The sequence below is a fragment of the Simochromis diagramma genome, unplaced genomic scaffold (genome assembly GCF_900408965.1).
Source record: "Simochromis diagramma unplaced genomic scaffold, fSimDia1.1 OVJJ01000344.1, whole genome shotgun sequence".
NCBI lineage: Eukaryota > Metazoa > Chordata > Actinopteri > Cichliformes > Cichlidae > Simochromis > Simochromis diagramma.
Window position 1 is genome coordinate 9,831,003 of NW_024387375.1, and position 16,688 is coordinate 9,847,690.

General features: G+C 40.7%; 1 protein-coding gene across 1 annotated transcript; it reads left to right on the top strand.

Moving 5' to 3' along the window:
• Nucleotides 1–375: 375 nt before the first annotated feature.
• On the top strand, nt 376–15,707 carry alkbh8 (alkB homolog 8, tRNA methyltransferase). The gene is made up of 12 exons (XM_040009396.1): nt 376–562; nt 1,231–1,364; nt 1,478–1,578; nt 2,399–2,530; nt 2,629–2,724; nt 2,866–2,970; nt 3,633–3,703; nt 7,853–7,959; nt 8,234–8,394; nt 9,209–9,489; nt 11,966–12,115; nt 13,330–15,707. The coding sequence occupies exons 1-12, from the start codon at nt 425–427 to the stop codon at nt 14,059–14,061; spliced, it is 2,208 nt and encodes a 735-aa protein (XP_039865330.1). The 5' UTR covers nt 376–424; the 3' UTR covers nt 14,062–15,707.
• The last annotated feature ends 981 nt before the right edge of the window (nt 15,708–16,688 follow it).

A 16,688-nucleotide genomic window follows, 5' to 3' on the forward strand; every position in this document is an offset into this window, starting at 1 on the left:
AAACCCTAGACATGGTTGTGTGGGGAAACTCCCAGAAGATCAGTGGTTTCTGAAACACTCAGACCATTCCATCTGCCACCAAAAACCATGCCACGTTCAAAGTCACATAAATTACATTTTTCGCCATTCTAATCCTCAGGTCGTCCTAATACGTCCACGCGTTTAAATGCACTCAGTTGCTGCCATGTGATTGGCTGAGTAAGACAAGATGATAATAAGTTAACAGCTGTAGCTAACAAAGTTCCGAGAAGTGCATATATATATTTTATTCACATGTAATAATTTCATTTTATTCTTAACAAATCAGAATTATGTAAGATAAACACTTTAGTTACATTTTACAAAATGTCTCCTGGAGAGGTAATCTTTGGGAACCGAAGTCTTTCACTCCCCGTTGCACCCGGACGGATTAAAACAACGTACCATGGATGCTAGTGAGGAAAACAACGTGAAGGCCGTCAGGAGAAGTAAAGAAGAGAAAAAACTTCTCAGAAAACAAATTAAAGCCAGTCACACATTACTGAAGCATGAAGGCATCCATACGACCCCGCAGCTTACCAGGGTAAAGAAAAATAACGTGTATTTGACGGGAAATGGTTCGTTGTCATATGTTTCATTATTCTTCGCTTGTTTTTTAACATTAAAATGATTTTAAAAGTTACCTGCATATCTAATATTTAATTGTTCTATTCATATTTTTTATATATATATTTATTACTATTGTTGTTATTATTATTGATAAATTAACAAGAAAATCAGCCGCTGTTTATGGACGATACCTTGAATATTTTACTCGTTATAAGAGACTTTTCATTTGCTCCTTTTAAATGGGATTCATTTTTGTGTTCCTGCAGCAGTCTGAGACAGTTTTAAGAACCATTTATCTGAAACGATTTCACGCTGTTATCTCTGCAGACAAATACAAATACGAGTTCATAAAAATTGGGTTCATAGCAAAAGGGAACAAACTACTTTATACTAGAGACAAGTATCAACAAACAAACATCAACATTTTAAGCCAGTAAAAGCATCACAACAAAAACACAAACTACTTCATTTGTTTAGTTGTTTTTTCATGAGAGTATGTGTTGTAGGTTGATTGATTGCTAAGCAGTCTAACAATCCTTGGGAAAAGGCCTTTTTCCCCTTTTTTCTGGCATCTTCTTTTTTCAGTTATTTTCAGGTTTGTTTGTTTTTGTGTGATTTTTACTGTTTATTTCACCTCTGCAGAGTCTGGTGGTGGCTAATGGTGGCCTGGGGAACAGCGTTAGTCGAGAGGAGCTCTCGGCAGCGCTGAAAGAGATGGGAGAAGTGGAGAGCCTGCTCATGCCTCCCCATAAGCCCTATGCTTTTGTCACATACAGGTACACTTAGGGCACAGACAGCACTTTGTCACAGCAGGAATGCGCTTTGTACATTGAGGACCTTTTTATTCCAGTTAAAACTAATATTATTGTCATTTTCATTCTCGTTCCAGGTGTGAAGAGAGTGCTCTAAAAGCGTACACCCACCTTAATGGACAGAAGCTGCAGTGCGGAGAGAGCAGCGTCATGCTCTACCTCGCTTATGTCAACTCAGGTACTTTTACTTTCAGTACCATCAGGAACATTGTGAGTTCTTTCAGATATAGCCTGGCTTAGACATAAATTCTCCTTTCTCTTTTAAATGGATTTACACTTGCAGGGAGGGTTTTATTGTGTTTTATTAATGTAATGAGTTATTGCAATGCATTTGACTGAAAGTTGTCTTCTTAAAGTTCCATATGACATTACAATGGCTTCAGATGCCGGTGATTGTTCTGTATGGGTCTTATTAGAGCTTAGCTCAGCTTTCGATACAGTGGATCTTACACTGGATTGGGTTTCTTCATATGTTACTGATAGAAGTTCTTCAATCTTTGCAAAGACTATGTCAGTGTATGTCTGATGTTTTTTTTGGGTCTGTATTTTCTGCCGCTTGGTCAGGTAATTGCCAGTGTTGATAGTATTTCTTGCCATTTTTTTGCTGATGACAGTCAGCTGTGTTACTCTTTTAAACAGCATGTGCACTCTGCACTCATACTTTTGATTGGCTGTTTATCAGCTGTTAAGGATTGGCTAGCTGGATTTTTTTTCTTTTAGTTAAATGAATAAGAAGCTTTATTATTGCTTTTTCATATTGCTTCTTATTGAAGCATTTGTTGGGTTCATAGGCTCTTCTGTCAAGCGATTTATAAATAACCTTGTGTTTTACTAGATAGTTCTTTGTCTCTGGATGCTCATGATAAAACTGATACATGTGCCCGACAAATCTTAGGTTTACAAGTAAGTCAAATAATCTGAAATACTCTGAAAGGTTTTGTTGGTTTTTTTGCAGCCAGTATTTAAGATCTACTGTGTATTTTCACGCTCTTGTATAGTGACCTATGAGGAGGAAGCATCCGTCACATTGCCAGAGGGTTTAGTTCTGCTGGAGGATTTTGTGTCCCCAGAAGAAGAAGCTCTGCTGCTTGCTGCTGTAGACTGGTCATCCACTAATGAGGATGTTACAGGTGAGGGTATCATTTCCCCCCCAAAAAAGCTGTGAAGAAAAGCCAGGCATACACTTTTGATTACGGTTTCTGAATAATCCCCTTTAACTGATTCTTAGCGCAAAAAGCTTTGAAGCACAGAAGAGTGAAACATTATGGCTTTGAATTTCACTACGACAACAACAATGTGGATAAGGACAAGCCATTACCTGCAGGTAATCTGGATCTTCTTTTATCAAACATATTGTATCAGGTGTGGTTTTGTGGACTGTGTTTTTCGTGATATGGTCTTCAGTCACTAGACAAGCATATAATAAAGGAAAACAGAAGTAGCAGAGGAATATGTGTGTTTCTAGGTATCCCTGCGGAGTGTTTACCTGTTCTGGAGCGTTGTTTAAGAAATGGACAGATCAACGTTATGCCAGACCAGCTGACTGTAAATCAGTATGAATCTGGACAGGGTGAGTTACAGCTCGAATAATTCACAGAAAGTTTTTGCTCATTCCTAACTCTGTATTTTTTAATTTCTGAACTCTACTAGCTGGGATTGGCTCCAGAGCCCCTGCAACCCTTTGTTAGAATATTGTGATAAGGAAGGATAGATAGATTAGTGCTGTATGATTCTCAGCTCAGAATAATAATAATAATTATACTGGTCCTTTGGGCAGTTAATAACTGAAACAAGGACTTTTAGTCCCCGTCGCCATTATATTGTAAATTTAAATATACAATATAAATGTAACAAATTTATTAGACCACCACCCAGTGTAAGGTTTATGCCACAGCTGCTCTAAGTTAACACAGTATTGTTAATTACTAAGATGCCAAATTATGATTATTTACTTGCATTCATGGACAGAAAAATTGGTTTTAGTGGTTGAGTGTTACGCTTGATTAATAACTGCTTTTATACCTGATTATTAATCTGTTATTAAAAATGAATAAGAGAGCACACAAACAGAGTTTACTGATTTGCACCACTGGGTGGCAGCAGAGCCTTTCCCGAACCAGTCGATGAGGAGTTATGGAAGCCTTTGGGCTGAGAGAAGTTTCTTAAATGTTTCGCTTGATTAACTTTGCTCTGGAGGTTTTCATTTTCCATGTTTGTTTATGATATTTCCAGGTATTCCTCCTCATGTGGACACTCACTCTGCCTTTGAGGACACCATCCTGTCTCTGAGCCTGGGGGCAAAGGTGAGAAGTCGGTCAGGCATCTGTGATTTGATCATCGTCATCGTTGCCACAGACCTGTGAGCTGTTGGTAATTAGTAGCTGTTTGAAGCCAGCATCAGTCAGCAGTACTCGACGTGCAATCATCAGTGATTAAAATGAAAGTTGTACATAAAGATGGTCTAAAGAAAACACTGCCAGCTTTCATCTTAAAACTGTTAAGAGGTGGTTATTCGTTTAAACCCAGTGAGATCAACTCTGTGTGTATTCATTTATAAGTTCTAGTTTAATCTGTCAAATTAACCGCAACCTTCCTGAGCTCTGTGATTTATCTGCTTCAGAGAGCTGTCAGTATTGTGTGTGTGTGAGGGTGCGTACGTGCACACATCTTGTGTCCTTGTGTTTTTCCTGAGAACACTGTGTTACCTTCTCGGTGTGTCTCATTCTTTTCAGTTCCTTCTCACCGTAGCATCCGTTCATCCAGCAGGCACTTAAGGAATTAAAGCTCGCAAGAAATTTTGTAAACAAGCGGATGTACACAAGAGTTACAGATTTTCCATTTTCATGTCCTTCACTCTTCCAGGTGTTCACAGGTGTTGCGACCTATAAACTAAGATCGTGGGTTTAGTCTTTGCTGCCTGATTGCTGTGGATGAACACCCATCTGTCCCTGCTTGTCTGAAAAGCAGGGGCTCTGCTAGCAATCAGCTGTCATCTGCTGTGGCATCTGTCTCACACACACACACACACACACACACACACACACACACACACACACACACACACACACACACACACACACACACACACACACATATAGACTGACAGTGTGTGTATTCATTGTCCTTGCTTTTCAGTGGAGATTCAGAGCCACAGAAAATGTGGGCATATTAAATCACGTTAAAAAAGGAAAGGACACTTGGAGGAATATTTGAAGCGAATAGATCCCTGAAAGAAAGTTTTATTGAGTGCAATTAAACTGGCTCTTCTTTAAGCGATGCATGGGAGTAATGGTACTGTTAAGCTGAGGGGTGGTATTTCTCGCAGTATTTCCTGTTTAACACCACTCAAGTACGCATTTACATGTAGTCATGGTGACCTGCTGAAGCTCAAACTGAGCTTTAGAATTGGAAAAAGTTGATTCAAATGACTAAACGTGGCATGGTTGCTGGTGCCAGATGCGCTGGTCTGATTATTTCAGAAACTGCTGATTTGCTGGGATTTTCCCACACAGCCATCTGTAGGGTTTACAAAGACTGGTCGAATAAAAGAGAATTTATCCAGTGAGCGGCAGTTCTCTGGGTGAAAATGTGTTTTTGATGTCAGAGGACTGAGGACTGCTTGAAGCCGATAAGAAGAAGAACCACCGTACGCAGAACATTGAAAACTTGAAGCACATTGGCTACGCCAGATTGCCGCTGCACTCTGCAGTAAACTGAGGCTGTAGTTCCCATCAAAATTGGATAGTGTAAGCATGGATTCATGCTCCCTCGTATCAACGGTTCAGGCTGTTTGTGGTGGTGGGGGGGTTATTTTCTTAGCACACTTTGGACACCTAGTACCAACTCAGCGTTGTTGAAACACCACAGCCTCCCTGAGTATTGGGAAGAAGGTGCTCTGCTCCATCTCAAAGGGGCTCCTGCCTGGGTACTAGTAATGAAGCTCTGAGTGCACATTAGGATTTCTAAATTTGATGTTACGGTGGTTGCAGAGAATACAACAAGTAGCTTATTTTAAAGACTATTTGGAAACCTTGTTAAATATTTTGCTACTCTGTGGATTTAATGAGTGCACTGCAGTTTGATTCAGTTTTGATTTAAGCAGACAGGATTTGGTGCATAACAAAACTTTATGCCATTCGCTCAGTTTCATTGGATTTAATTTCTCTGAAAATGTAACACAAGTGATTCAGTCATTATTAATGAAACACTTGTTTCCTGGTAATTACACGAACTATAACTGCATTATTGAGCTGTTTGTGATGTTGTATATTGGCAGCCTTTTTGGTGTGTACTTGTGTGTTTGTGAGGACCAGTTGTAGACTACAGAAGCGAGGACTGACTTTAGGGCTAATTGTAGAAGTTAGGCAGAGGTTTAGGGTTACTTATTGTGATGCTTGAAGTTAAGGTAAAGAAGTAAAGAAGCTCTCTGTAATTGATTGTACTCAGAAAGATGTACAAACCTGTTTGTGTGTGCGTGCATACGTGTGAGGAGGGATGATGATGATGAATAGTTGTGAAGTAAAGCGTAGTTGCCGGCGTCACCATCGATTTAGTCACATTCCACCCTTTCATTGATTGGCTAACACTCCTCAGAGGGGAACACACACACACAGTAGTGTGTTAGTGAGGACCTTCATTGACATAATGGCTTCCCTAGCCCCTTACCCTAACCATTAAAAATGAATGCCTAACCCTTACCCTAAACCTAACCATAACCTAATTGTAACCCTGACACTAAAACTACATTTTGAGCCTCAAAAAGGCCTTCAAACTTGTGAGGACCGGTGAGTGTGTCCTTACAAGTGACTGTTGGTTCTCACAAGTATAGTAGAATGCAGATTTCGGTGCTCATAAAGATAGCTAGACAGGAACACACACACACACACACACACACACGTATACATGAATGCCATCTACTTCACAAAATCCAATTTTCCTGCTGTCAGACTTTGGAGGGATACAATTGGAAATTGTTGTAGATGTAATTTCCCAGCAGAGCTTATTCTGTTATGTGCTGTAAGGAAACATTAGGATCAAACACCAACGCTGTGTCTGCTAGCTGCAAGTGAGAGAAAACATGAACAGTGTTTTAGGTGGTCGACAGTGTTTTCCTTTGGGTGACATCAGTCAAAACTGTGTAGTTTGGAAGTTTTGTGCCAAAGTCTCTTTCAGTCCTGAGCTACCTGGATCAGTAAAATATTAGCTTTGGTGCAAACTTTAAAAAAAAAAAAAAGTAAATGAAAAATTAGTCAAAGTTTTTTAAATTTGTCATACTACTACTACTACTAATAGTAGTAATAATAATAATTAATAATAATAATAGCTGTACAGCAGTATGGCTTAATTAGAATATAGAAACAAACCATCACAGCTGGATGAAATGGCCCAACTCTCTACTGAAGAACTAAAAGCATGAAAACTAGTGCGTAACTTGTTTCCTGTACTTGCAGATACAGAAACATTTTGATGAATAATAAAAATATAAAGGTGTGTTATCAGCAGTTATTACTTGCAGCAGATGCACAGTAATATGTAGGGAAACACTGATGCAGGATGCCAAATTATTATTGCTGTTGAACTGTTAGTTGGAATTGCATGTCCACAACAGGAGCATCATGATGTCTTCTAGGTGGATGTCCTGCTGCTGTGATGGGCCTTCATGCTTATAATGTTGGCCTCATCTTTGTTGATGTTGAGACTGATTCCCAGTTCTGATGTCAGAAGTGCAGTTTTTGTCCAGCCTCTGGGGGCAAGAGCACCGTGTCATCAGCAAAGTCAGAGTTGCCATGTTGTGCTGATAGTGCCGAGTGAATGCTGTTCCTTCTTCCTACTGTAGAACTCATGATGCAGTGAGTTGGAGAGGAATAGATATGTTTGGGTGTCTACTCAGCAAAATGCACAGGTGCAATGAGAGAGGACCAGGACCCATTCCTTGAGAGACTTCTTATATCAGAGCAGTTCTTTCTCATTCACCATCATTGATGATGGCTGCATGTACCATGTGTGAGGAATCTGATTGCAGTTCCTGCCTTTCCTATTTAGAAGTGATCCACAGTATCAGATGCTGCTAAGATCAAATGCAGTCGAGTCTGTGAAACTCCCCGCATCATTCCTCAGGCAAATTGTGTTCAAAACCTTTGCAAGGGCTGCTTCTGTGCTGTGATACGAGCGGAAATCTGACTGAGAGCTGTCAAGGATGTCATCCATCAGTAGAAAATGATTGGGTTACAAAGGGAAGGGCCTGGCGGCTGTTTTTGTGTGTGTGTGTGTGTGTGTGTGTGGCATTGGAAATATGCCTGCAAGAAACATATATGTATATAAATCCACACCCAATGACTTTAAAACCTTTATATAAATGTTTAATTTAATCAGTAATTTGTTATTATCTGTGCAGTGAAGTAATGAGTAGAAACCACTCTTACTTTTAACACAGCGCGTTTGTGTTTGTGCAGACGGTGATGGAGTTCCGACATCCTGATGGTCGTGTTGTTGCTGTGGTGCTGCCTGGACGGAGCCTGCTGGTCATGAAGGGCGAGAGCAGATATCTCTGGACTCATGGGTAAGCTGGACTGTGTCAGAGCATCAGTCCCTCCTTTTGGAGTCAGGTTCTTTTGACCTGATCTTTGGATTGATGCTTAATTTGCTGCTTTTTCCTCTGAAAAAGAAACTATTTATTTACTACAATTAGTACATTTCAGTCTGTTGATGGTCTTTGTCTTCAACCTTTGCATTGTATTTGTTCACATCCACATCCTCTCCTCCTCTTCACCTGTTGGTTTGTGTGTTTTTGTCTTTTATAACTACTAAAACAAGCTCTTCGTGTGTCCTTTTAGGATCACTCCTCGTAAGTTTGACATGGTGCCGGCCTGTGAGCAGCAGTCCCCCGATCATGTGACGCCTGAACCTGGAACACGTAGCAATCTGACTCTGAGCAAGAGGGGCACACGCACTTCTTTCACTTTCCGCAAGATCAGGCCTGAACCCTGCCGCTGTGGTGAGAGTGAAGCAAAACACACTTTGCTTTTATAAACTGCTTTACTCACATTATGAGAGTGAGTGAGGTTTTGAGAGGTAAATTTAATTTGAATATATGTCATATGTTACGGGGCTCCTTTTGCTCATTTTTTCATTTCTGTTGTTCTGGGTTCTTTTGTGACCTCCTGGATGAGTTGTTGATGCGCTCTTGGAGTAATTTTGTTAGGCTGGCCACTTCTTGGGAAGGTTCACCACAGTTCCAACCACGGCTGTCACCATGGTGACAGGAGTCCCAAACCTTAGAAATGGCTTTGTAACCCCTTTTCACACTGATCAAGCAACTTTGTTTCTCAGACGTTTCTTTAGATGCTGACATGATGCTTTGCTTTTTGAGGTCTTTCAGCCTGCTTCACTTTGTCAGGTTCAGTTTAAGTGATTTCTTAATTCTACAGGTATGGCAGTAATCAGACCTGGGTGTGGCTAGTGAAATTGAACTCGGCTTTCCAAAAAATTTGGTTAATCACAGTTTAGGCTACTACTTTATCCCCCACAGGGCCAGATTGATAGGTTTGTTTACCTTTTGTCCCTTAATAAATGAAATTGTCAGGATATCTTTGTCTAATATTAAAATTAGACAGCAGGATTATGTTATTTTGTCTGACAGTTTCATCGCATGAGAATCCTAAACCCAGAGCATAGCTAGCGCTTTTGCATAAAGACAATAATAAAAGATATGCGAACGATATGATTGTAATTGAACGTTGCATGGCAACGCAGGTCAAAGATAAACGATCGGCACATCTCACCAGTGAACGCCTTCTCTCTGTCTCCAGCCTTCCCCTCTGCCTGTGACAGTCAGGGAGCTCCTTCAACACTCTCGCCCTCTACGCCGTCCCCTCCCGCGCTTCCATGTTGCCATGCCGATGCAGCCCATCTGGAGGAGGAGTATGTGCACCGGGTGTACGACGCTATCGCCTCCCACTTCAGCAGCACCCGCCACTCCCCCTGGCCTCGCGTTTGCCACTTCCTGTCCTCGCTACCACCGGGTAGCGTACTAGCTGATGTGGGCTGCGGAAATGGGAAATACCTGGGCGTAAACTCAGAGATGATTGCAGTGAGTGTCATTTTATACTGAAATGTCTGCGCCTCTGAGATACTTCATTGATCCCTGCAGGGTAATTTGCTCTATCACTGCTTTTTTTATTGCTGCTGTTTCTTAGATTGTCAGCACTTTGAAATGCTACACATTTTCATAACAGGCGCTTATCTGCAGAAGCATTCATCTGTGTATTCGAGCTAGAACTCCTCTCCTTCATTTCTCACATAGGGACGCAAAATCTAAGATGGCTCTGGGCTTTTTCAAACACATGTAGATCAGCATGACTCATCCGATAACTACAAATGACCTTACACAACACTGTCGCTCTGATAAGGCCACAGAGGTGAGGTTAGAGATGTAACATCAGGTTTAACTTTGGGTTAAAGCCTTTAAACACCATCAGGCTTATAGGTGAAAGGATAAAAGAAAGTGAAATGGACTTACGTGCCATAAAAATACATCAAAGCATGGCTGTAATAAATGGAATACGGGGTTGTAATTATAGTCAGATCTGCTTGTGCTTTAATGACGGGGGAGTGATACTGATGAGCTTTTTAACTTACACATTCAAGCAGTCTTGAATGACTGCTCGAATGTGACAAACCGTTCCTAAAAACAACACAGCTTTAAATTCTTGGGAGAATTCAGGAGCTCTAAATTCGTCCATGTTTAAGGTTGATTGACTGGTGGCAACATTTTATTTTGGTGAATTGGTGGATTGGTTCACTTGAATGAGTTGTGATGTTTAGTAGAACCAGAAAACAAAAAAGATATCCTAGTTGTTTAAAAATCTCTTTAGTTGGAAGAAATTGATACAGTATTGCGATATATACAGGGACACCAATTATCAATATTTAAGTAAATAAATAACAATTAATCTGGGAATATTCAAAACAATAGGCCTCATCTCACCTGATAAGAAGCAACCTTTCTGCAAACAATCGGGGAAATTGTTGAAGGTTTCCAAAGAACTTTTTCATTTATAACATAATAGTTAATGGGAATTTCTGTCTATGCAGACAGCATCAGGGATTTTCACTGATTTATCACAGTTAACTGTTGTATTGGCAGACATAGATTGCATGTTATTGGCAACTTGACCCCATGCAGTCCAGACTGACTTCACATTTATGGCAGGTTTCAGTGACAGTGCTGGTGTGGTTCACCGTGTCATTTTGCAGCAAAAAACAAATCTCTGAAGTGAGATAACTTTGTCTTCTTGGATAAAACAAGTATTGTTTACATTTAAAAAAGTTTAAGGTGAGCTGTTCATCTGTAATTAGGGTACACTGTTCACCTCAGCTGTCAATGCTGGGTGTGAAGTATCCACATCTATTTACTCTGAAGGAGGCTGAAAACTTTATACTGTCAGTTAAAAAAGAATCGCCCCTGTACAGCTATACATATCATCATTTCTGCCCTGAGTGTTTTAACATTGGAGACTATGGGGTTTATTTCCTCTCGAAGCCAACCTCAAGTGGCCATTTGGGGAACTGCAGCTGTTGCGCATCAGCTAAAGCTTCTTTCCCCGAACAGTAAACAGACCACGTCGTGGTCACACTCGCAGTGCTCGGGATTTTCATAAACATAAAATGAAAAGGAGGAACCTGAGCGAGCCACTTCAGGACCTGGTTGCATAAACCTGACCTCTTTGCTTCAGAATGAAGCAAAGTTTGCATCATTGGGCTAGACGCTGCAGCTTACACGTCTACCTCCAGTGGTAGAGCTTTGGGTCTCTGGGAGGGTATAACTGAATGTGAAATGTAGGCGTGAGTTAGCAGAGGGTTTGCTTTTGGTCACAGGTGTAAACATCACGTCTTGCTTCAGGACGGCTAAATAAATAAGAGTAAGGCACAGCAGGATGAGATTCCTGTTGTCGCTCTCATTTCTTCCCTGTGTCTTTTTTTGTTGTTGTTGTTTTTTTTTTTTTGCATAAGCTCAGTTTCCATGGTAATATCCTACATTTCCTGTTTACGTATGCACACTGGGATATTCTTGTTTGGGATTTGGGGGTGCATGTAAGCAGCTTATCCTGACTCAGAGTGTAGCTGTGATAAATCAGAACAGAGAACACTGTGATCATGCAGCGAGCACAGCAGCTACCCGAGTTTTATTCTGCTTGTTCTCATTTTCTCCCAACCCAGGCCTCTTCTCTTCTTCTGTTTTCTCGCCTCAGTCCTTCCCTCTTTTTGTGCCTCCTGCTCTACTTAATCTTTCTGTTTGCACGTCAGCAGTAGATCGAGGGTGTGTGTGCATATGTGTAGTGTTCCCGCTCTCTCACTTGTGTCTGCTGTCTCTTGTTCACCTCGCATAATTTATCTCCATTCTTGCTCATTTTCTCTGGCTTAAATGATCACGAGCAGTTTGTAAACGTATTCTTCTTCAGACCTTGTACGTGCTGACATTCTGCTGACGTGTGCGTTTGCTGCTGTTTGAGAATGATAGTCCACTGAATGGCCTTGTTACTCTCTCTCTGTATGTTTTATTTCAGGTGGGATGTGATCGTAGCAGCGCTCTCGTCCAAATTTGTGCAGAGAGGGGTTTCCACGCAATTGTTTCTGATGCTCTGAATGTTCCTCTGCGAACAGCCTCCTGTGACGCTTGCATCTCCATAGCCGTCATACACCATTTCTCCACAGAGGTACACACAGCTCATCCTCATACAAAGAATAACCAGAATAGAACCGTTATATCAGTTTTATTTAGAAAGATGGACCTACAAAAAAAGACTTGTATTAATTGTTAGTAGCTCACTAAAGTTTTCATGTTCTGAACTTTTCATGGAACCGTGTGCAAAAGCCAGCTCTTATTTCTTTAAATTCTACTAGGAACATGGGAATGGATGCAGTGATTTATTCAAACATGTGCAAACATACTTGGTAATACTGATATAAGGCATAAGGAGACACACTTAAATATTTGGTATGACCACCTTTATTCTATACAGCCTGAACTCTCTTGGGCAGCTTTCCTGTAAGGTCTGGAAGTCTTCAGGAATAGTTCTCTAAGCTTCTTGAAGGACATTCAAATCTCTTCTTGGGACGTTGGCTGCTTTTTGTTCTGTTCTCCATCAACATGATCCCACAGTGCTTAAATAATGTTGACATCTGGGCTCTGGGGAGGCCAATCCATGACTGATAGTGTTGCACTGTATGCTTTTCTCTCCAGATACGCTTTTACTGCATTAGCAGTAGGTATTGATCGGTGGATCAAAATCTGATGGTATTTTTCTGTGTTCATAATTCCATCAATTATTAGAACATCTCCAGCTCCAAACCATGACAGAGCCTCCACTGTGTTTAATGGCTGCAGACACTCCTGTCCTGACTTCCTCTGTACATGCAGACTATGATTTGAACAAAACTTTCAAATTGAGATTCATCACTCCATCAAACCTTTTGCCACTGATTCTTAGTCCAGTTCTTTTGTAATTTGGCATGCCTCAGCCTTTTCTCGCCGTTTTTCTTCCTCAAGAATGGCTTCTTGACCCTTCCACTAAGACCATTTCTGATGAGGCTTCAGTGAACGATAGATGGATCCACTGAAGGTCCAAATGCCTGTCTCAGGTCTATCCTGTTTCATAATTAAAAGGACCAAGACCTTCAGATACTGTTCATCTGCTATAGTTTTTTTTTCTTCTTCACCTGCCACTTCTTTTATTCTCCACTTGTCCATTTCTGAAAAATATTATTAAGGACACTGCACTCCATAGTGAGATGTACAAAGTGTTCAGCTAATGGCTCTTTGGGAATCAGGTTGTTGGTGCAAAATCTCTCTGACAATGATTCACATGCAGTGAGTTGCATGTGATTCTGTCTTTAATTAATTCATTTTTTTAATGTGTGTGTGTTGTAGGAGCGGCGGCTAGCAGCTATGAGAGAGTTGGTGAGACTTCTAAAGCCTGGAGGTCATGCACTCATCTATGTTTGGGCTTTTGAACAAGAGTACAACAAGCAGAGGTCCAAGTACCTCAAAGACCACAACAAAGAGCATCATGGGAAAGAAAACCTTACTAAAACCACATCCGAAGACAGACGGGAGCCTCATGGGAAATCGGCTATCCAGAATAGTGGACATTTAGAAGAAGGCTACGAACCTGTTGGCAAAGTGACTGATGGCAAGCTTAGTGTGCACACAAACCGCACAGCCTTTAACACCCAGGACCTTTTAGTTCCCTGGCATCTGAAAGAGGGGAAAAAACCAGGGGAGGAAGAGTCAGGAGATGGTGTGAAAAGGAATAAAAGAAAGGAGAAGTCTAAAAAGGTTTTAACTAACCAAACCAGAATTGACAGTAACCCTGGTCTCAGTCCAGGTTTTGATGCAAGTATGTCTCCTGGATTAAGACTTGACACTGATGACACCACTCACAGCCCAGGCTCTAAGCCCAGTCCGAGTGGCACCACTCAGACCTCGAGTTCTCATCTGAAATCAGAGTCTGAGAGCCATCTAACCGCCGTCTTTCACCGCTATTATCATGTGTTCCACCAGGGGGAGCTGGAACAGCTGTGCAGCCAGGTGGATGGAGTCAAGGTACAGAGCAGCTACCATGACCAGGGTAACTGGTGCGTTATATTAGAGAAGGACTGACACACACGTCATTAAAATCATTTTTATGCAACTACAGATCTGCATAAATAAAGAATTTTAACTTAAAATTAAAGGATCCAATTTTTGCCTTTTACATATATATATATATATATATGATTTTTAACTGTGTTGGAATAAATTAAAAACAAATCTCTGCTCCTGTTGTGCTTATTTATATCACCATGTTTTGACCTTGGCTGAGCAAACACACCTTTTCCCTGTTATGGTGTCATGGATCGAATAATCCCGCTGCGATAAATCCCACCAGCTTTACTCAAAAATAAATGCAACTAAATGAAACATTTCTGGAGTTAGTATATCTACTAAGCACACTCTGGGTAGCTCACTGAAACCCCACAATAAAAACAAGCCTATTCAGCCGAGTGCAAAGACAAGACTATACCTCACAGGCGATACAACCCTAATCTCAAAAAAAGTTGGGACGATGAAAATGTCTCATTTTAAGACAAATATTCGCTCATTTTGAATTTGATCACAGCAACATGTCTCAAAAACATTAGGGCAGGCCATGTTTACAGGTGTGTAGCAACCTTGCTTCTTTTAAGATCTGGGAACTAAGGAGACCAGCTGCTGGGCTTTTGGGAGATGAATGTCGTAGCTGCTCAACATTCCTAGGTGGTCTTTGTTTTATTTTTGTTTCATGATGCATCAGATGTTTCCAACTGATGAGAGCTCTGGACTGCAGGCAGGCACGTTCAGCACCAGGATTCTTCTGATAAGATTGACATGATGTGAGATAACTGTAGTTCAGCATTATCTTTTGAAATATGCAAGACCTTCCCTGAAAAAGACATCACCTGGGCGGGAGCATATGTTGCTCTAAAAGCTGTTTATACCTTTCAGGACTGATTGTGTCTTTCCAGATGTGCAACTGTGCAATTCCATAGGTACTAATGCACCCCTGTACTATCAGAGATGCAGGCTATTGAGCTGAACGACGTCATATTGTTCGTGAAATGGTAAAATGTCTGTTTTGCGACACACATTTTCCCCACATTTTTAAGTGTTTTTTTTGTTTGACATTGTAACTCGCTGCTTTGCTTCCTCTCCTGACCTCAGTGTCTGCTCTGAAATCACTGAGCTGTAGTTCAGTTGTAACCTGTCTGCCTGACCTTTTCAAGGTAAAGGGCTGAGGTGTAACACAGCAGTTCAAGGCTGCGGGTAATTTGGTCACATTTAGGAACTGGTCTATATATTTTTTTTTGTCCTTTTAAATATGACAGAGGTGGCACCTCACGGTCAGGCATCATACAGGCACATGATTAGCTACACACTGTATGCATACAGTGATTAATAACTGTTTAACCCCACCTTTTCTACCATAAATCCTTACAAACAAACAATACAAAACTAAGAATGCTCTTAACTAAGAATAAGAGATCACAACAGGAAAATAACATATAGCTCTATTCTGTTGCCCACATTGTAAAGGATGACTTTGCATGTAAACAGGAAAATGAGTAGGGAAGAGGTGAAAGTGGGATTGAGCACTTTAAAATTGGTTGTAATGGCTCAGCGTGGGGAAAAGAATCACAACGCAGAATCATTTCTATAGAGAGCTCCAGTAGATTTTCTTTAAACACATCATGTATTTCACATGGTTCACTTCTGAATTACAAAATCTTAGAAAAATCTGAGGCTCAGTTAACTGAAGAATTACAGTCAGCTTTATACTGATATGCTAAACTTCTTTGAGTGTATTTGCTGTCTCTAACAGCCATTTGCAGATCAATAGTAATTACTTTTGTATAGGTTATTTGCTCGTTTTAAATTTGTGCACATTTTATTTATTACAGCCTGTACACACTTTGTGATAGATGTAAGAGGACCCTAGAAAAAGGTGTAATAATAAATAAAACCAAAAATGTTAATTGAGCCATTTGATTTATTCTAAATTGGAAAATTTTTTTCTGTCCACCTTTTTTGTGACTAGCAGTCTCTTCCAGGTAACTGTTGTTGTAATTTGGTGATGTATAGATAAAATTACATTGAAACTTCTGCTGTACAGCTTATTAAGAGACCCTCTCATGGGCAGTGCACAATCACACAAAAGAACAACTTTAATTTCACCATAACCCTCTGGAAATTTAAATGACTTTACAATTGTTGTACATTACTCTAAAATCAGTGCTATGAGATTGATTTTAAGATGACAACCTGATTTAAAACAGAATCTAACAAACAGTCTTGTCCCTGGAAATAGCTCTAAGATATTAAGACAAAGGCAAATGAGATCATTTGGAAAAAATGTACTTGTACTGTGATGAATGCAGTGCGTTTATTTACAGTGAAATCACAACAAGATGCAGACTGAATTCGGTGAATGTATGTCCCCGACTGCCGTGCAGGATCTCCTCCCAGTGACTATGGTCCGTGTTTCCGCTCACTCCGTTTCTAAAGCCCGTGCGCTCGCTATGCGATCCCGCAGGAAACCACAAAAGCAGCTGTAAAAAAACACGAAGGGCAAACCACGCACTTCTAAACATCTATGTTCACCGGGTAAACTGACGGTTTCTCACGCAGCGATCCAGTGTCGACCGGAGATCACTCTGTTAAGAAGTTCCACAGGCAAGGCTGATCAGCTGCAGGTGTGTGTGGTTATGCTC